The 22,445-nt window shown below is 41.2% G+C and overlaps 1 protein-coding gene across 1 annotated transcript in view; it reads left to right on the top strand.

Annotated features, from left to right (window-relative positions):
- The window catches only part of TASP1 (taspase 1), a 317,359-nt gene that overhangs the window by 24,675 nt on the left and 270,239 nt on the right, over positions 1–22,445 (top strand). Inside the window, 2 exon segments of the mRNA XM_030196341.1 lie at positions 10,441–10,508; positions 11,805–11,873. Of these exon segments, the coding sequence (XP_030052201.1) occupies positions 10,441–10,508; positions 11,805–11,873 (137 nt within the window).

The raw sequence follows: 22,445 nt of genomic DNA, 5'->3' as shown, positions 1-22,445 counted from the left end.
GCTGGGAGGGGTTAGAGAGTCGAGAATAGGACCATACGCTATTTCAGACCACGCAGAAGTATGGGTGAAGTGGCAACCAGTGGGGATGGAAGAGAAAATGAGATGGTGGTCTTTTCCGAGCTATTTAGTCAAAGATATAGGCTTTAAAGAGGGATTGTTGGCTAAATGGGATGAATATAAAGCTACTAATGAAAACTCAGTTGAGAGTGCCTCCTCTTATTGGGAAGCAGCCAAGGCTGTCATGAGAGGAGAAATGATCAGCTATGTCAGCCATTTTAAAAAAGCAAGGGACAAAGAAATTTTGAGATTAGAGGCCCAGATTCGTACGTTACGGAAAAGATTTGGTGAAACTCCAAACGTTCATACTAGAAAGGAGCTCCTAGGGGCACAGGTGATGCTGAATACGCTGATCCATGAACGTGAGGTGAAATCACAAACCTATTATAAATTTCAATTATACAAATTTGGGGGTAAAGGTGGGAAGATGATGGCGCGACTTATAGCTCGGAAACAGGCTACCCGTACAGTAACAGCTTTGAAAGATCAGACAGGTAAACTATGCCATTCGGACGTGGAAATCCGAGATATTTTCCAGAACTTCTATCAGCAATTATATGCAGAAAGGGATAATTCAGGCCTTGACAGTACTTTATATTTGGACAATCTGGATTCTCCGAGACTGACTGATGGGGAGAGAGATCAGCTCAATGCCCCTATATCTAGTGATGAGGTGGGATGGGCCATTGGAAGTAGTCAATCAGGGAAAACTCCTGGACCGGATGGTTTGAAGATAGAGTTTTATAAATTGATGGGAGAGACCATTCTGCCACCAATGGTGGAAGCATATAATGAATGGGTGGAGAAGGGGTCACTGCCAGACCAATTGAATATAGCGCGTATCATATTAATCCCGAAACCCAAGAGGGATGTGACTCTACCTGAATCTTATAGACCCATATCATTATTAAACTGTGAAGTTAAAATTTTTGCAAAGATACTGGCAAACAGAATGGGTCGAGTGTTGCCAAGACTGGTGCACGAAGCACAGGTGGGTTTTGTTAAAGGTCGAGTGGTATCTAAGAATCTCAGGCGGATTCTAATCTCTTTGGAACAGATTGGTAAGGCAAATAGATCAGCACTCGTAGTAAGCTTTGATGCGGAAAAGGCCTTTGATCGTGTGAAATGGGAGTTTCTGTTCACAGTAATGGAAAAATATGGATTTGACGGATGGTTTTTGGGAGCGGTTAATTCTCTTTACACCTCACCAAAAGCGAGAGTGATGGTGAACGGTAATTGTTCAGAAAATGTGAGGATAGAGAGAGGAACTCGTCAAGGTTGTCCCTTGTCACCGTTATTGTTTGCATTGTATTTGGACCCATTGATAAGAGAGGTATATTCTAATGCAGAAATTCATGGTGTAACCTTGAGTACGGTAAAATTCAAATTGGCGGCCTTTGCTGATGACTTGTTAGTTGTGATCACGAGACCGGAGACATCGTTGCCAGCTTTATTAGAAGCATTTCAAGAATTTGGGGATTTCTCCGGTCTTAAGTTAAATCTGGAAAAGTCAGAGGCACTGGCTGTGGACGAAGAGATGAATAGAACCTGGCCAGGGATGTTCCCGTTGCGGTGGGCAAGGGGGCACTTCCGCTATTTAGGAATCTTGCTATCAATGAAGACTAGGGACCTTTATAAACTTAATATAAAACAACTTTTGGCTCAAACTAAACAACAGCTGGAAAAATGGGAAACCTTGCCACTTTCTTTGATAGGTCGTTTGGGGCTTATACGTATGGTAATTCTCCCTCGCTGGCTATACGTCATGCAAACCCTTCCCCTTAGGCTGTTGAACAAAGATCTGAAAACGTTCTACAGACTGGTAATGAGATTTTGCTGGGCGAACAAAAAGGCGAAAATGAAATACCAGCTGCTATGGGGGGGTTGGTCACAGGGGGGACTAGGCTTGCCTAACATGAAACTATATAATATGGCATGTTTATTGAGACATATTAGAGATTGGCTTTTTGAATCGAATAGTTATACCCCCCAGAGATGGAAGAGGCATACTATGCTCCATATCGTTTGGTGTCATTGTTGCAAGTGGAGAGATCTTTGATCCCTAAACATCTAAGTCACAGTTTGTTGTTGACGCCGCTACGTGAGGCGTGGCAGTTTCTGGGAAAATGTCTGGAAGTGGACACTGAAGTCACGGAATTAATGACCATTCGGGGGAACCCTAAATTTGTGTCAGGCTTGGAGAATCCAGCATTTAAAAGATGGGAGGAAAGAGGAATAATGTATTTGGAAGATATAATGGGCGAGGAAGGGCAGATAAAATCGCGAGAACAAATACTGGGTAATGAGCCGATGCAATGGGGGGACACTTTTGCTTATTGCCAGCTGAAACATTTTATACATTCTTTAGATGGGGAGAAATTGAGACAAAAATCAGGGTCCAAGTTGAAAGAATTCTTTGAGGGAATCTCGGACACTGAGCCATCAGTCTCTGAAGTGTATAAGGCATTAGGTTCGGTGGGGATGAATAAAAACTTGAAAATAGTTAAAGAACGGTGGGAGAAAGATTTGGGAATAGCCCTCCCCAATTGGGACATTAACAGACAAGTGAAGGGTATTGCAAATTTAGTAAGTGGAGCCCAATATCGGGAATGTGCATTTCGGGTACTTCATAGAGCCTACTTCACACAAGTTCAACTAGCAAAATGTGGGGGAACACAAAATGCAATATGCTTACGATGTAAAATTACAGAAAACTCATTCTATCATGCATTTTGGAGTTGTGAAGTCATACAGGGCTTCTGGTCTAGAGTGGCCAACTATCTGTCAAACCTGCTATCTTGTGAAATAATAGGAACCCCCTCACAAATGTTGCTGGATATCTATGGGTCATTTAGAGGGAATACTTCAGAGGAAACACTATTTTTTCGTAAGGGATGTCTTCTGGCAAAGAAATGCATACTACAAAATTGGACCTCGGAGGCTGTGCCGGAATTCTGGCACTGGCGGAATATGGTGCATCAGCTTCTGATGTGGGAGGCCAGAGAAGCCAGGGGATCCCCAAAACGAAAGAATCAGTTTTTGAAGATCTGGGGAAAATATATAGATACCCTATCAGCTAAGGGTAAGAGTTTTGTGCTTAATGTGCTGTAGACACTATATTGAAGTTGTGAGTGGGATAATTCCTCTTTAAGATGATTGTGAGTTTTCCGGGGGGAGGAAGGTTAATAGGAGGGTTAACAGGAAGGGAGGGGGGAGGTTAGGGAATAGGGGGGATTAGGGAAAGGGGGGGGGGAACGGGGGGAAAAGGAACACAAAGTGAAAACAGTAGGTCCAATTTGTTTGCTGGTTGTTTAGAAGGGAATGATATGACGGAATGTATATATTGAATATTTGATGTTGACACAATGTACACTGTTTTCAATAAAAACCGTTGAAATATAAAGTCCTTCTGGCTTCCAATATTTCAAAATGTTTTTCCATCTTTTTATAGTTGTAATGGTGATATTCATGAGTGATGTAACCACCTGACTACTAGCAAGTGTACTGGGACCATCAGGTCATTTGAGATAATGAGTTTTAAGCACTACTGACTAGTAATCTAGATGTTCATGGGGTCTGTATCACTATGCTCCTGTAGTGCCCTTCTAGTGACATCTAGAGGCTTCTGAGCAAACAATGTGGCAAAGTGATTAATTGGTGTAAAATGAATAAATATTGTCGTCTTATCCATTCCCCTTCTGACTAAAAAGGCCGTGAAGATATGCAGATGGGTTGCAAGTCCTCCACAGCACCTGGAAGGCAGCTGGTGGAAGCGCTGGACACCTGGAGCGAAGGCCCTGAGCGGATCAGAGTGGACCTGGGAGTCACCAGGGAGAAGGCTGTGAGGATATGCAGATAGGCTGCAAGTCCTCCATAGCAACTGGAAAGCAGCTGGTGGGAGCACTGGGCCACCTCCACCTTGTCCTCACAGCTAAGATCTTAAAAGGTTAACATTAGCTTTCCTGAAAGGAAGGGGGAGCCTATTGTGAAAGGATGGGCTCTACCTTAACCAGGGTGGGACTAGGCTGCTGGCATCGGCATTTAAAAAGGAGATAGAGCAGCTTTTAAACTAGAAACGGGGGGAAGGCCGACAGTCGCTCAAGAGCGCATGGTTCGGGATAAGGTATCATTCAAAGGTATCACCAAAACAGGGAAGATAGGGTAACCTGATAGTGAGGTTGCAGAAGAGACCGTAGTAGATCAGGTGTCCTTAAATAAAAATAAAAATCAGACAAAAGATTGCAAATTAATACTGTCAAGTACTGAGCATGATGTAAATAGGAACAACAAACATAGTTTGAAATGTCTATATGCGAATACGAGGGGCCTAAGAAATAAGATGGGAGAGTTAGAATATATTGCACTAAATGAAAAATTAGATATAATAGGTATCTCTGAGACCTGGTGGAAGGTCATACCGGGGTACAAATTATATCGTAGTGATAGGGTGGATCGAATTGGTGGAGGGGTAGCATTGTATATTAAGGAGAGCCTTGAATCAAATTGAAAATTCTGCAGGAAACAAAACACTTTTTGGAATCCCTGTGAATTGAAATTCCATGTGTAAAGGGGAAAAGGACAGTGGTAGGAGTGTACTATCGTCCGCCTGGCCAGGATGAACAGACGGATGCAGAAATGCTAAAGGAAATTAGGGGCGCAAACAAACTGGGCAACACAATAATGGTGATTTCAGTTACCCTGATATTGACTGGGTAAATGTAACATCGGGGCACGCTAGGGGGAGGTAAAATTCCTTGATGAAATCAAGGACTGCTTTATGGAGCAGCTGGTACAGGAGCCGACGAGAGATGGAAAAATTCTAGACCTAGTCCTTAGTGGAGTGCATGATCTGGTGCGGGAGGTAATGGTGCTGGGGCCGCTTGATAACAGTGATCATAATATGATCGGATTTGATATTAGCGTTGAAGTAAGTATACATAGGAAGTCAAATACGTTGGCGTTTAAAAAAGGAGACTATGACAAAATGAGAACGGTGAAAAAAAAACTTAGAGGAGTAGCTGCGAGGGTCAAAAATTTACATCAGGCGTGGATGCTGTTCAAAAACACCATCCTGGAAGCCCAGGCCAAATATATTCCGCGTATTAAAAAAGGAGTACGGAAGACTAAACGGCAGCCGGCATGGTTAAAAAGTGAGGTGAAGGAAGCTATTAGAGCTAAAAGAAAATCCTTCAGAAAATGGAAGAAGGAACCGACTGAAAATAATAAGAAACAGCATAAGGAATGTCAAGTCAAATGCAAAGCACTGATAAGGAAGGCTAAGAGGGACTTCGAAAAAAAGATTGCGTTGGAGGCTAAAACACATATTAGGTATATTAAAAGCAGGACGCCGGCAAAAGAATCGGTTAGAATGCTAGATGACCGAGGAGTAAAAGGGGTGATCAGGGAAGACAAAGCTGTAGTGGAGAGATTAGATGAATTCTTTGCTTCGGTCTTCACCGAGGAAGATTTGGGTGGGATACTGGTGCCAGAAATGGTATTCGAAGCTGACGAGTCGGAGAAACTTAATGAATTCTTTGTAAACCTGGAGGATGTAATGGGGCAGTTCTACAAACTAAAGAGTGTCAGATCTCCTGGACCGGATGGTATTCATCCCAGAATACTGATAGAACTGAAAAATGAACTTGCGGAGCTATTGTTAGTAATATGTAATTTATCCTTAAAATCGAGTGTGGTACCGGAAGATTGGAGGGTGGCCAAGGTAACGCCGATTTTTAAAAAAGATTCCAGAGGAGATCCGGGAAATTATAGACCGGTGAGTCTGACGTCAGTGCCGGGCAAAATGGTAGAGACTATTATAAAGAACAAAATTACAGAGTATATTCAAAAGCATGGATCAGTGAGACAAAGTCAACATGGATTTAGTGAAGGGAAATCTTGCCTCACCAATCTACTACATTTCTTTGAAGGGGTGAACAAACATGTGGATAAAGGTGAGCCGGTTGATATTGTGTATCTGGATTTTCAGAAGGCGTTTGACAAAGTACCTCATGAAGGACTCCAGAGGAAATTGGAGAGTCATGGGATAGGAGGTAGTGTTTTATTGTGGATTAAAAATTGGTTAAAAGATAGAAAACAGAGAGTAGGGTTAAATGGTCAGTATTCTCAATGGAGAAAGGTAGTTAGTGGGGTTCCCCAGGAGTCTGTGCTAGGACCGCTGCTTTTTAACATATGTATAAATGACCTAGAGATGGGAATAACTAGTGAGGTAATTAAATTTGCTGATGACACAAAGTTATTCAAAGTCGTTAAATCGCAGGAGGATTGCGAAAAATTACAAGAGGACCTTACGAGACTGGTTGTCTAAGTGGCAGATGACGCTTAATGCGAGCAAGTGCAAAGTGATGCATGTGGGAAAGAGGAACCCAAATTATAGCTATGTCATGCAAGGTTCCACATTAGGAGTCACAGACCAAGAAAGGTGTCGTCGTTGATGATACGTAGAAACCTTTTGCTCAATGTGCTGCTGCGGCTAAGAAAGCAAATAGAATGTTAGGTTTTATTAGGAAAGGAATGGAAAACAAAAATGAGGATGTTATAATGCCTTTGTATCGCTCCATGGTGCGACCTCACCTCGAATATTGTGTTCAATTCTGGTCGCCGCATCTCAAAAAAGATATATAGTGGAATTAGAAAAGGTGCAGAGAAGGGGCGACGAAAATGATAAAGGGGATGGGACGACTTACCTATGAGGAAAGGCTAAAGCGGCTAGGGCTGTTCAGCCTGGAGAAAAGGCGGCTGAGGGGAGATATGATAGAGGTCTATAAAATAATGAGTGGAGTTGAACGGGTAGATGTGAAGCGTCTGTTTATGCTTTCCAAAAATACTAGGACTAGGGGGGCATGCGATGAAGCTACAATGTAGTAAATTTAAAATGACTCGGAGAAAAGTTTTCTTCACTCAACGTGTAATTAAACTCTGGAATTCGTTGCCAGAGAATGTGGTAAAGACGGTTATGCAAATCTTGCTGGCTTCCAGAAAGGAACCCACTAAAAGACCATACAGATTTAAATGGTAGAGGTTTGCTATCTGATTTGAGAGCAGATCCATATATCCCTTCATTACCCCATACAAAACCTGCTTGAATATGTTCTGCATTTGTCAGAGACAAATCTGAAATCAAACTCTGTTAGGGTTCATCTTAGTGCAACTGGAGCTTACCATCATCCCGTAGAAGGTAGACCCATCTCTGTACAGCCTTAGTTGATTTGATTTTTATGCTTCTATTGAAGCTTCCCATCAAGCCTCTTGCTGTGACATGGGCCCTCAGTGTTTTTATCCAGCTGATGAAAGTTGCATTTGAGCTGCTAGATGCTGCCATTTGAAGTACCTGACTTGGAAGGTCTTATTTTTGATGGTGATTACTTCAGCTCACAGGGTTAGTGAGCACCAGGACTTGGTGACTGATCCACACTACACTAAAATTTTTAACAAGAGTGGTTTTGTGCACAAATCTGAAGTTCCTTCCCAAGGTTGTGTCAGAGCTCCACTTTAAAAATGAATAGTCTTTCCAACCTTTTTTCCCAGGCCTCATGCTCACAAAGGTGAAAGTTCACAGCACACTATAAGAACATAAGCCCAGTATCCAGTTTCCTGTAGTGGCCAATTCAGGTCACCAGTACCTGGCAAAATAAGCAGTTGATTTTCCCAGCTTCATCTTAATAATGGCTAATGGACTTTTCTTTTAGGAAATTATCCAAACCTTTTTTTAAATCCTGCTAGTCTAACTGCTTTTACCACATTCTCTAGCAACAAATTCCAGAGTTTATTACATATTGAGTGAATAAATGGAAATAAAAGAAAAAAAATAAGATACCTTTTTTATTGGTAAGGGATCCGCAGGAGCGGAAGACTGTGATCTACTACGTGATAAGGAGAAGAACAAAGGAGTAGTGTGACCAGCAGGGCAAGTTTAGGAACAACAGGACGACAAAGTGTTGAAAGAAAAAACCTTTATTGGACCAACTTAATCCATTTTTTGATGAGCTTTCGAAGGTAACCTCCCTTCTTCAGATCAGAAATTCAGAAATGAGAAAATGATGTCTTGTATCTGTGAAACATATAAAAACATTCCAGTTACAGTCTCATGGGGAAAGTGGGGGTGGGTGGGGAGGGGGAGTGAGAAACAGGGAGCGATGGATAAGTGATTAGATGGTGACAAAGCAGTATAATTTTATGGTTTATAATGTGATAGGAAACCCAGATCTTTTATTAAGCCCTGTCTGGTGGGTGCCAAAGTATTTCATCATTTTAACTTCAAACGTTTTATGTTCATGAATGGTTTTGAAATGTTCTTTTAGTATTCTCACTATAAAGTCATTAGTGCAGTGCTCTGATCTGGCATCACCCATCCATTTCTCCCCGCTTCTCACCCCCCTCCCCACCCACCTCCACCTTCTCCATGAGACTGTCATTGGAATGCTTTTACATTTATCAGATATATTCTGATATGTCATTTGCTCATTTCTGAATTTCTGATCTGAAGAGGGTTAGCTTCGTAAACTCAGCTTCGTAAACTCATCAAAAATGGCTTGTTAGTCCTTGGACTATCATCTTATTTTTTTCTTTGTTTTTGTTTTATTTCTATGTATTACCTTTCACTGGGGATACTTTGAGAGCAGAGACTTGCCCAGAGGCGGTTGTGACCCAGTCGGTGGGAGGAGGGTGCTAGTGTAGAGCACAAGCGGCAGATGCAGGTGGACCTGAGCTGTGCTGTGGATAGACCCTCAAAGTAGCCCCAGGCAGGTGGCTAGGTGTTTCGTGACACATATGTTTTCAGTAAATTCACTGATATAAAACATGAAATGTGGAAATTTGAGAGAACCTGAGCTGCTTTTCTGAACTTGAGTGCTCTTTGTTTTTGTCCTTTCCTCTTCTACTTTATATTTCCTGTTACTACCGTTATCAATACTGGATGGTATGGTATTATATATTTTAAATATTTTTTTCCGTGTCCTTTTCCAACTATTATGATTAAGGGTGATAATGAGGGGGGACTGGGGGGGTACATGATTGAATTTATTCTCATGTTTGTTATATTGTGAGTTGTGAAAATCAATAAAGATAAAGTAAGAAAAAATGCACTGCATAATTTAGACATTGGGCCTTTTATCTGGAGCAGAATAAAGCTCATAGAAAATCCATAACTTTTCTTTTTTGACCCAAACAGGATGGGAGTTGCCATTGGCAAATGCATGCTTTCCAGTTGGCTATTGATTGCATACTTCACTTATTCCCAGGCTGGGCTGATTCTAGAGCAGTGATTCTCGACACAGTCCTTTGGGCACATCCAGCCAGTTGGGTTTTCAGGATAGCCACAATGCATATGTATTAGATGTGTTTGCAAACCAAGGAAGCTGAGGCATGCAAATTTCTGATGCATATTCATTGTGGATATCCTGAAAACCCAACTGGATGGGTGTGCCCCTTGGACTGGGTTGAGAAACACTGTTCTAGAGGGCCATGTCATGGCTCACAGTGCAAGAGCTATGGCTGTGTTAGTACCCACTTGAGGTCAGACCCCATAGCAGAGATGTGCAAAGCTCACATCATGCTATTGCATAGAGCAGGATTTGCCTAGATAGATCAATATTATAGGCAGTATATTGAATAAAATTGAACTGTGAACTGACACCCAGTGCAACAATAGGTTTTTGCCAGATAGTCCTTCAGAATCTGTTTGAGGTTTAGAATCCAATTCCATTTCCAGGCTGCCTTCTATATTTTAAAAAAGAAAAAAAATGATAAAATGGGTGAATCTCTTCATAAAGGTGGTTAGTAAATTCCAATCGATCAATAAATAAGGCTTGTTGCCACCAAAAAGAAGTCCATATCTGCCATATCTGTTTTTCTATAGAAGGCAACCTGTAGCTAGGGGAGCCCCATGAGTGAGGATCAGCCTTGCTTGTCCTTGGAGAAAACTGTTACTTACTTGTAAGAGGTATTCTATCAGGACAGGATGACACAAATCCTCACATCCCTCCCACCTCCCCAAGGAATTGTAGTCCTCTAGTTCATAATGGACTGAAGAGGTTCAGCGTGACAGTGGCAGGTGGAAAGAGGTGCACATGTGTGGTAGGCCTGCTCAAAAGCTTCTACAAACTTTCCCATACCAGGCTTTGTTCGTGACATCACCCATGAGTGAGGATTTATGTCCTGCTGTCCTCCGAGAATGCATGTCACAGGTAAGTAGCTTCATTTTATATTCTGACACTTGGGCCTCCTCATGATGCGGATGTTTTCTTGAAAACAAAGAATTATAGGAATTGTTTGTTTAGAAGAAGTCATTGCATTGGATCATTGTATGCAATCGTTGTGAATTGAAGCAATTTGTTAAGTTACTTTTTTTTTCTGCTTTAAATATAGGTGCAGGTTATCACTCCGAATCCAAAGCTAAAGAGTATAAACATGTCTGCAAAAGAGCCTGTCAGAAGGTGGGACATTTTTGCTACAATTCTTTTTTTGTTTGTTTGTTTTTCTGTTTTCTCATTATAGGACAAATTGTGGGTTTCTGAGGGAATATAATTTGTCAAGGTTGTTCGAATATCTTCTCACCCAAGCTGCTATATTTTTTTCACACTATTTGGCATATAAGAGCCCTTTTACTAAGTTGCGTAGACGCCTACGTGTGTCAAATTGGCTCTACTGCCCAGCTACCGCGTGCCACGGGCTGTAATTCCAATTTTGACGTGCGGCCAAAACACGCGGTAGAAAATATTTTCTATTTTCTACTGCATGGTGCTTACCCGGCGGTAATCGGCAGTTTGCATGCGCTGACAGCTTACTGCCCAGATAGCGTGTGAGACCTTGGCTGTAAGGTCTCAGCTTGAAAATGGAGGCGCGCTGGTTTTAATTTTGCCACTTGTCCATTTTCCAGCACAAAAAAGAAAAAAAAATGCCTTTTTTTTCCAGGTACGCTGAACAAATGAATCTGCGCATGTCCAAAACACGCACCTATAACATCGCAGGCCACTTTTAGGCGTGCCTTAGTAAAAGGGCCCCTTAAATAGTTGTGTGTAATCTGTGGAGTAATTTGATAAGAGACCTTTTAATACATGTAAACGGTATACATATGAAAAATTATATGTAAAATTGCCCCCATAGTAACAAATAAGGAAACTGTATGATAGGTTTTACAGTAAAATTAATAACAAAAAAATTAAATGTGTATAATAATCACTTAGCTTGTCAAGGATAGGGAATTATTTATGTGTGTGTGTTGGCTCTGTGTTTCTTTGACTGGTAGAGTAGAGAACAAAGGAGAGGCAGTTTGAAAGGATCAATTCCCAATCTGCTGAGTATCACAGTATCCATTAATGCTGTAGAATCTGGAACTGCCTCTATAAACTAATATATTGGGCTATTTTTTGGGGGGGGCGGGGGAGCTTATTTTTCTGAAACCCCTGGTCTCGTCTGGCCCATTTTTGAATTCTGTCTTTTCACTTCTTTTTCTCCCATGCCAAATTTGGTCCCATCCATTATATTATTGAAGGGTTATTATGCACTCAGAGACAGACATTCTTGACCCCAATTGTATAAATCTTTCCAGCACAGGTTACTAAGGAATATGTACCTGTATATAAATCTGAGTATATGACATTAGGTAACTCTGGGTAGTAATGTAATACACACAAGACACAAATGTTATCCTTCGTTGAATTCTATATCAATAGAAATTGTAAAATTAAAAATCAATTAATGACTTTTATTTTCTTTTTTCCTTGCTATAGGCAATCGAAAAGCTGCAGGCTGGTGACCTGGCAACTGATGCAGTGACTGCTGCTCTTGTTGAGCTTGAGGTAATGTTTCATTGGCATTTGTATTGTGAGTTTCTTTGTTTTCCAAAGCTGTATATGCTTATTTTCCATTTTATTGTATTATTTTTACTTGCTGCCAAATTTGCAATAAAAATCAGATCTTTCAAAATGTATAATCCAGCAGACAGTCCATGAAACATACTGCAATTCTCTGAACTCAAGCAAATTTAGAGATTAGGAGGCCGCAAAGAAAATTTCATAAGCTTTCAGTGTAATACTGATTACTTCAACATTAATTATTTTACCTGAAACTGTGTACATTTTTATGTAATTTTGGCCATTTTTACCACAGCAGTGAAATGGCTGATTTTCCATTTTTTAATATTAGTGGCCATGTGCTAATTTTGCCCTTAGTGCGCAGCCATAAAAAATAAAAAAATTAGGGGATCTTTTAGTAAGCTACAGTAGCATTAAGCCCATAATGGGCGTCTCAGCGTTTACCACCGGCTGATTTCTACCACAAGCTAAAAATGCTACATAAGTAATGTCACACTAGAAAAAGAGCAAGGGTCCATCGAGCCCAGCATCCTGTCCACTATAGCGGTCAATCCAGGCCAAGGGCACCTGGCAAGCTTCTCAAACGTACAAATATTCTATACATGTTTTTCCTGGAATTGTGGATTTTTCCCAACTCCATTTAGTAGTGGTTTATGGACTTGTCCTTTAGGAAACCATCTAACCCCTTTTTAAACTCTGCCAAGGTAACCGCCTTGACCACGTTCTCCGGCAACGAATTCCAGAGTTTAATTATGCGTTGGGTGAAGAAAAATTTTCTCCGTTGTTTTAAATTTACTACCCTGTAGTTTCATCGCATGCCCCCTAGTCCTAGTATTTTTGGAAAGCGTGAACAGACACTTCACAAACACCTGTTCCACTCCACTCATTATTTTATATACCTCTATCATGTCTCTCCTCAGCCGTCTCTTCTCCAAGCTGAAAAGCCCTAGCCTCCTTAGTCTTTCTTCATAGGGAAGTCGCCCCATCCCTGCTATCATTTTAGTCGCCCTTCGCTGCACCTTTTCCAATTCTACTATATCTTTCTTGAGATGCGGCGACCAGAATTGAACACAATACTCAAGGTGCGGTCGCACCATGGAGCGATACAATGGCATTATAACATCCGCACACCTGTTTTCCATACCTTTCCTAATAATACCCAACATTCTATTCGCTTTCCTAGCCGCAGCAGCACACTGAGCAGAAGGTTTCAGTGTATTATCGACAACGACACCCAGATCCCTTTCTTGGTCTGTAACTCCTAACGTGGAACCTTGTATGACGTAGCTATAATTCGGGTTCTTTTTCCCCACATGCATCTTGCACTTGCTCACATTAAACGTTATCTGCCATTTAGCCGCCCAGTCTCCCAGTCTCGTAAGGTCCTTCTGTAATTTTTCACAATCCTGTCGCGAGTTAACGACTTTGAATAACTTTGTGTCATCAGCAAATTTAATTACCTCGCTAGTTACTCTCTAAATAATTTATAAATATATTAAAAAGCAGCAGTCCTAGCACAGACCCCTGAGGAACACCCTCTACCGTGACTTAGTAAAAGACCCCCTTACTGTGTTAGCACTTACACCTATTTTGTAGGTTGTAAGGACTCGTGTGGTAATCCTGTGTTAATCAATGCACAGTAATGTAGCTGTGCTAACTAGTCACCACAGAAATGTCCACTGTCCGCCCCAGACATGCCCCCTCTATGCAAAAATAGAAGATATTTTTCAGTGCACGGTTAGGGAACGCCTCTTTGTCATTTATCACAGGATGCCTGAGCATGTTCGTGCTATGCCACTTGATGCTGTGGAACGCACACTTGAACTTACTGCAGCTTAGTAAAAGGACCCCTGAGTAAGCATGGCTGAATTTCCATCTCGAGATAACTGGGTAAATTTACCCAGTGTCTCTTTTACACTTTTATTTATTTTATTTTCCTATTTATAATCCACTTTTCTGTTAGTTCCAGAGCAGGTTTAAGTAATCAAGAAGAAGAGATAACATAAAAAATCAATTGTGTAAGTCTTATTGTCACAAATACTGAAAGATAACAATTGCGCTAAAGAATACAGAACCATATATAAATACAAAGAGGCATCAAGAGTGACAACTTTTCAATTTTCTCCCCTCCCCTGCTCCTCCCAATTGGATGATCGGGTTCCTTTCTACAAAGTCTCCTCTAAGGATAGTCAAGGATAACCATTATAACTACCACCCAACTATTTTGACACCCACCAACAGAGATAACCAAAAGTCAAATATCCAAAATATCCAATATGCAAAATAAGGCCAAAACTATTATTATGCCTCTGTTGCTCCATGGTGCGACCTTACCTTGAGTATTTGTTCAGTTCTGGTTGCCATGTCTCAAAAAAGATATAACTGAATTAGCAAAGGTTCAAAGAAGAGCGACCAAAATGATAGAGGGAATGAACAAGCTAAAGAGATTATGGCTCTTCAGCATGGAATAGAGATGGTGGGGGTGGGGGTGGGGGGTTATGATTACGGTCTACAAAATCCTGAGTGTGTGGAAGTAAATCGATTTTTTTCACTCATTCAGGTTATTAATAGAAATCAAACAAAATAAAACATGGAAAAGAAAATAAGATGATACCTTTTTTATTGGACATAACTTAATTCATTTCTTGATGAGCTTTCGAAGGTTGCCCTTCTTCGTCAGATCGGAAATAAGCAAATGTGCTAGCTGACAGTGTATATAAGTGAAAACATTCAAGCATTACTATGACAGTCTGACAGGGTGATGGACATGGGGTAAGCCATTGCTTGTCCTGGGATTGGTAGCATGGAATGTTGCTACTATTTGAGTTTCTGCCTGGTACTTGTGGTGGATTGGCTACTTCTGCAAGTAGGATGTTGGGCTAGATGGACCTTTGGTCTGACCCAGTAAAGCTATTCTTATGTTCTTATGTTTGTCATTGAATAAGGCAGAACGCATTTGCATTGGGTACAGTGTTCAAAAAGGGGTTCAAAGTTTAACATTTCTTTTTTGTTTTATGCCACTTAGATTCAGTAGAAAGTCTCTCCATCTGCAAAAGTTTGTGCATCTGATTACACGATTGCATGAGAGCTTGGGACTATTCTGATTAAAAAAAAAATCAATTAAATAAGAATAATAACCATAGAAAGCAGGTATAAAACATTAATAAAATTAATCATATTTTGGAACGTTCTCAAAGTCAGATATTTACATTTAGTTGACATGCGTAATTTTTCTGGTTGCATGAGGGCACACAGTCTGAGGGTGCAGTAGATGCTTGAGCATTCCCAGTACCAAGCATACTCCTTCATTGTGTCCTAATTTCTAGAGTTTAGCACCCTTAAACAGTTAAAAATGTTAGCCTCGGCGATCCAGTTGGTCTTGCTTACTTAATGAGACTTAATTGTATACTTTCTTACTGTAAATGTGTTTTATCCTGGCAGATAAATAGCAAGACTTTTCATGTGGAAAGTAGGTACTTAAACTTTCAACATAGTAGAGTGAACAGATAGTTAGTTCCATGAGCATTGGCACATTTTATAAAGTACAATAAAATAACATACAACAGCACTTTTAATTAACTAATGCACTGTAGACATATAGATTTCAATGAGTTTTACAACTTTGTTCTCATATTTTTATCATGCGTTCTAATACAATTATGCTTTTCTTCCGCTATATGTTGATCATGTCCTAATTCATTGTTAGTAGTATAGATTGTTTTGTTTGGTCAGTTAAATACATGACTTCCTTATGTGATACAGGGTTTGGTAAATACTGAGCACCGAGTTAGCATGGTACCTAGAAATTACCCCTAAACCCTGGTGTTATCCTACCCCAAATGTCCTTACTTGATGCAGCAATCACTCTCACCCTTAGAGCAACCTCCTGTTTTGGATCTCAGTAAGTTTGAGCCTTGTGGGTACCCAAAATCCTATAGTGGTCTCCTAGCCTCAGATGAATAGCAAAGGAATTCAGGTGCCCTCAAAGCTCAAACTCGCTGAGGGCTGTGACATGAAGAATGAGGTTGGAATGTGACAGGTGATCAGCTCAAAAGGGTTGGGTGCAATCCCAGCCTAGGCAATCTGTTAAATAAAATTACCCTCTTTATGGACAAAGTAAGATGGCTATGAACCAAAACTTAAAAGGCAACCTGATTGAGTGGTGCTTGATGCATTTCAGGCCTAGAAACTTGTGACCGAACATGGTCAAATAAGATTTTTTTTGCCCCAAACATGAGATTCTATCATCCACATAAAACTGAGAGGTGGTGCATTGTTGGTGGTCTTATTTTTATTCATAATCTTGTTTGGTTTTATCAAAAATACATGAACGTTAATGCACATATTAAGGATATTTGTTTAAACAGTTGGATTCACCTGGTCTGCACCACGTCTTAAGTCAGCTGCTAGGTGCTGGCCAAAGCTGAATGTCAGTCTGCAGTGAAGAAGGGTGGGAAGGGAATTCTGGTTGTAGCTAGATTGATTCACAGAAAGGGCTTTCCTTTGAGATGACTCCAAAACCTAACCTAAAGCCCATAGTAGGTGTCCCCAGGAGTTGGATAATGATCAGAAGCAACTGAAGTTTAATACAGAGCTTCTCTTGTTTGGCCTGTGTGTCTGTCCTAATTAGATTGTAAGCTCTGTCGAGCAGGGACTGTCTCTTCATGTTCAAGTGTACAGCGCTGCGTACGTCTAGTAGCGCTATAGAAATGATAAGTAGTAGTAGTAGTAGTAGTACTATAACTCAACAAGCTATTTCTACTTTTTAGGGAGTCTTTAATTGATAAGGCTAGCTTTTGACTTGCAGTAATTTAGTTTTTGATTGGGTGGACTGTTTACTAGCCACACATTACAGGAACCTGAACTTTGAATTTCAGCTGCTGTAATCAGTTTGTTAGGTTTTCACTCTGTTATGTTTGTACTTTTTGACTTTTTGTCTGTTACTAGTTGCCCCATGTTTGTTTTTCCATCCTCATTTTTGGATTGATTCCTTGCATCTGATTGTGGCCAGGTGCTCACTACATCATTGTTTGCCTGTAACATTGCACTGCTTGGAAGATGAAGTATGATCTCTCTGTCTTTTGATTTGTATTATATTATGCTTGGATGCCCCTGACCTAACCAGAATCTGACAACTATTGAGTGAAGAATTTACTTTTTGAAATGCCATTTTGTCACCTTCAGTAATACAGTTATTATGCATTAATTTGGTATTTAAAAGTGAAGGTCATGAAACTTAGACTATTTCACTTTTATAGTACCTGCAAGCTTCAGAGGAATATCCTGTGAATCATTCAGTTTTGGAGGCTAGTTGCAGAATGTATCATCTTGGATCCTGAAATAAGTATGGAAAGTTTCAAGAGCTGGTGTATTTTTGTCCCTCCAAGGCTTTGTCGGGAAGGCAGCTGTGTAGAATTTACAAGAATTTAGTTAGAAAAATAAGGGTTGTGATTTTCAAACTGTCATTTTTCAGCAGGAGTTAGAAAAGTTCACTAGCAGACAAAGGAAACGCACAGAATATTACATTTTTAAAAGTTTTGTCTTCCTGAAATGGCATTGGAAGTGTACTCTATATCAGGGCTTCTCAATCGTCTATATTGAACCTCATTCCAATCTGCTTTCTCACTCACTCACTCTGTGTGATAATCTTTATTCCGTCCCCTAGCAGAGCCGTTCCTCACTCTGTCAGGGGAAGGCACAGATGGGGTTAGAATGAGGGTAAAGGACTAGTCGGGGAAGCTCGCATCCTAGATTTTGATGTGTGACTATGGTGGGGGCCTTCCAAAGGCTTTTAGAAGCTACAGAATGCTGGGTAGTGTCTGCACCTGGGCTCTGTTGGCGATTTCATCCACATGTGAGAATACTTGTCCTTTTGTCTTTGGAGAACACTTACCACAGGAAAGTAACTTTGTTTTATAGTGGATTATCTAGCATCTAGTGATCATTGGATGGTGTGGTCCAATATTAAGACAGGTGTGGAGAAGGTTCATTCAAAAGTTAAGATTCTAGACTTCAAAATACCTAACTTTGTTTAGATGGGGGATTACCTCAAGGAGTTGTTAGTTGGAAGGGAACATCTGGAAGAAGGAAAGCAGTGGGCAAAACTGAAAGGAACTATTGTAAGCGCAACAAACCTTTTTGTAAGCAAATAAAAGTAAGAGGAGAAGAAGGCCACATTGGTTCTCAAAAGTAGTTGCTGAAAATGTAAGGAATAAGAAGTTAGCCTTCGTAAACTACAAGAGTTTGCAGAAAGAGGAAGACGGGTGATATCTGGAAAAGTTGAGAGAAGCTGGTAAAGTAATCAGGAAAGCAAAGATGCAAACGGAAGAAAAAAAATAGCCAATACTGTAAAATGGGGGGTGGGGGGGAGAGAAAGAAGATACATTTTAGATGTGTTACTGATGGAAGTAATGAGCACAAATGCTTGTAGTCTATGTAAAAAAGTTCCAAGATTTGCAAGCCCTGATGTTTGAGGAAAACTTGGATATTGTTGCAATTACAGAGACATGGTTCAGTGAATCCCATGAATGGCATGAGACCACACCGGGCTATAATCTTTTTAGGAAGGATAGGGAGGGCCAAAGAGGTGGAGTGGCACTGTATGTGAAGAAAATATAAGAGTGACTGAAATGCAGGGAACCTGGGGAAAGGAAGACGCAATTATGGATTGTCTTGGAAAGTGAAAATGAAACCTGTATCCACATGGATGTTATTTACAGACCTCTGGTATAAATGGAGAAGCTGGACAAGGATCTGATAGAAGATATCCATACGCTTGGTACTATTGCTGGGAGATTTCAACTTGCCTGATGTGGATTGGAATGTCCCGTATGCAGAATCGGAAAGAAGTAGGGAGATTGTGGACGCCTGTCAAAGTGCCTTTTTCAGAGAAATGGTGACAGAACCCTTGAGGGAAGGGTTAATTCTGGATCTAGTGCTCACAAATGGGAGGAATTGTTTCCAATGTCCGGGTGGGTGCCCACCTAGACACTAGTGATTATCACACGATATGGTTTGATATAAGAGTGAAAGAAGAGTGCAGACGCACAAAACTCAAAGTACTGGATAGGCATAGTTGAAACGGAGCGCAGTGGTCCAAGCTTGTAAGCTGCTATAAGTATTGCAACTGATCTTTACACAAGGAAAGTAAACAAAAACGAGAAACAGGAAGCTTATATGGTTCTTCAAACAAGTGGCTGAAAAAATAAGGGCAAAACAGGCTTTGTTCAAGAAATACAGATGAACGTAACAAGAGGACTATGGAAAAGATTACTGGAATAAACTCAAACGAAGAGGGAAATACAGCTAGCGAAAGCGCAGGCGGAAGAAAGAATAGCTAAAAATGTAAAGAGATATATTGGGGAAAGAAGAAACAAGAGGAATGGAATTGGAAGACTGAAGGATACTGAGAATGGTATGTGGAGAGTGATGAGGATAAAGCAGATGTGCTAAACAAATACTTCGCTGTTCACGGAAGAAAATCCTGGAGAAGGGCTGCTGATGGTTTATCTGGGAACGGAGTGGATATTGCGCCGTTCACGGAAGAAAGTGCCTATAAACAGCTTGAAAATCTGAAAGTGGACAAAGCTGTGGGACTGGATGGGGTACATCCCAGGATACTGAGGGAGCTCAGAGATGTCTTGGTGGGAACTCTAACGGATTTATTTAATAGATCTTTAGAGGTGGGCTAGGTTCCGCAGGATTAGAAACGAGCTGATGTGATCCCTCTTCACAAAAGCAGAGACAGAGAAGAAGTGGGAAACTACAGGCCGGAAATCCTCATATTGGTGGTAGGAAAAATAATGCAGTCACCGCTGAAGGAAAATCTAGTTTTTTTTCTAGAAGCCAACGTGTTACAGGGTCTGAGGCAACATGGCTTTACCAAAGGAAATCCTGCCAAATGAATCTGCCTTCTTTGACTGGGTGACCAAAGAACTGGATATTCGACAGTTTACCACTTTGGGTCCTAAGTTCAGCCCTCTCAGCTTATTCATGAGCAGTGGCGTTCCTAGGGGGGCTGACACCCGGGGCGGATCGCCGATGCGCCCCGCCCCCGGAACAGCGCGACGCCCCCCCTGGCGAAAGAACCCCCCGGGGTGCACGCCACCGGGGTGGGGGGGGGGGTGCTGTGCGCCTGCCGGCTCTTTGTTTTCATGCTCCCTCTGCCCCGGAACAGGAAGTAACCTGTTCCGGGGCAAAGGGAGCATGAAAACGAAGAGCCGACAGGCGCGCGGCACCCCCCCCCCCAGTGGCGTGCACCTGGGGCGGACCGCCCCCACCGCCCCCACCGCCCCCCCTTGGTACGCCCACTGTTCATGATTCTTCTGTGAGGGATTGTAACAAAGGCTTTGCTGAAATCAAGGGGGCGGTACGGGTCAGAGTGGAAAGGACCGATGCATGCTAGAAGAAGTCAGTGAGTAAAGCTGCTTCTGTCTCTGGACTACAAAGATTTCAGGACTTCAGGTTAGAGGGGGGCAAGGGGGCAGGCCAGGAGTGGGGGGAGAGATGCCAGATTGTGAGGGAGGGAAGGAAGGGGGAGGTGTAGCCACATGGGTGGGGGGGCCTTGGGGGCCTGGGAGAGTGAGTAAAGTGCTGGGAGCGGACGGACAGTGCGTAGGGCTGAGAGTGGAGAAGCTGTACCTTATAGGGAGGGGTGACCGTATTCTCGGGCATCAGCAAGAAAACTTGAAGGGTCCAGATTCTTGAGTGGTCTGGTTTTCTGGCATCTGGATTTCTGGACTTCTACTGTACTGCATAGAGAGAAGGAAAAATTAGATTAATTGTAGTTGTTCATGACTCACAATGGAACAAAATATTTGAATAAGATAAGATTTTGATATTTGTTAGTATTTTTCGAAATAGTAGTATTAAGAAGGTTTTTCCACATGCAGTGATGACAGTTTATAAATAGCAGAGGATATTTGAGCACATTGTTTTTCCTTCGTCTATTTTGATCCATATTTTGAATTACATTTGCTTTTGAACTGAGTGACACATTAATAAAGATTGTGTAATGTGACATATTTGACTACATATTCATTCTGTTTCCAGCTGTGGCCAATCCAGGTCAAAAGAACCTGGCAGGATCCCAAAAAATAGCTACATTCAATGCAGCTTACCACCAGGGATAGGCAGAGATTTCCTCAAGTATACCTTAGTAAAGTTTTATGGCCTTTTTCTCCAGGAACTTGTCTAGACCTTTTTTTAAACCTAGCTAGGCTAACTTTTACTATATCCTCTGGCCACAAATTCCAGACTGACAAAATATTTTCTCCAATTTGTTTTTAATTTACTACTTAGTAACTTCATGGTATATCTTTTGGTCTTTGTACCTTTCGAAAGCGTAAACAACCAGTTTGCATTTATCTATTCACGCCTCTCATGATTTTATAGACTATAATATGTCCCCTCAGCTGTCTCTTCTTCATGCTAAAGAGCCCTAACTTCTTTAGCTTTTCCTCATAGGGGAGTCGGTCTGTCCTCTTTATCATTTTGATTGCCTTCAATGTGCCTTTTCTAATTGCACTATCTTTTCTTGAGATGCTGTGACCAGAATTGCCCACAATACTCAAGGCGTGGTTGTACCATGAAGTGATAGAGAGGCATTATGATATTCTCTGTTCATTGTGTATCCTTTTCCTAATTCCTAACATTCTATTTATTTTTTGGCAGCTGCCACACACTGCTTTTGTTGGCTTTGCTTTGGAAACTTCTGGAGAGGGGCCTTGAATTCAGGGCAGTGTTTTACAGTCAGATGCTGATTGCCTAACTCTCTCTCTCCTTTTCCCTGATTCAACCATAACCTGATGTCTCTAAATATAGCCGGTTAGCCCATTTTGAAAAATTACCCCTAACTGTCTTGAAAACTAGCTGTATCTGAGTGAATCCAATCAAGCAGGCTCAGGGAATGAAAGGAATGAAGTTGCATTCAAAACAAGTTTTCATTTTCCCTCTTTTGAGAGACTTAGGGGCTCATTTTCAAAGCACTTAGCCTTCCAAAGTATGCCTCTTATTCTACTACTATTACTACTTATCATTTCTATAGCAGTACTAGATGTACATAGTTCAGTATATAAGATACGTATGAGATAAACAGGACAAATAAGAGATTAGAGAGTTCTTTATTGTGAATAAGGATTAAGAATTAAAAGCAGCCTCAAGTAGGTGGGCCACAGATTGAGCTTGATGTACCAACTCAAGAAGTCTATTCCAGGCATACAGTACAGCAAGATAAAAGGAATGGAGTCTGGAGTTAGCAGTGGAGGAGAAGGATGCAGACAAGAGAGTCTTATCCGATGAGGTGATCTCCTGAGGAAGGGTATATGGGAGGGATAAAAGTGGAGAGAGATTGAAGAGCTGCAGAATGAATGCACTTGTAAGTCAGTAAGAGGAGTTTGACCTGTATATGGAAATGGAGAGGGAGCCAGTGAAGTGACTTGAAGAGAGGGGTTGTTCTGCCTGTCTTCTGTACAGATTCAAATCTTTCATTGTGTGAGAGCTAATAATTTGCTGCTGAGATGTACTGCTTATTCATTCCCTCAGTATTATCTGTGACAT

This window comes from Microcaecilia unicolor, chromosome 3 (assembly GCF_901765095.1).
Source record: "Microcaecilia unicolor chromosome 3, aMicUni1.1, whole genome shotgun sequence".
Taxonomy (NCBI): domain Eukaryota; kingdom Metazoa; phylum Chordata; class Amphibia; order Gymnophiona; family Siphonopidae; genus Microcaecilia; species Microcaecilia unicolor.
Note: the sequence above shows the minus strand (reverse complement) of the source record. Positions and strands in the feature narration are given on the sequence as shown.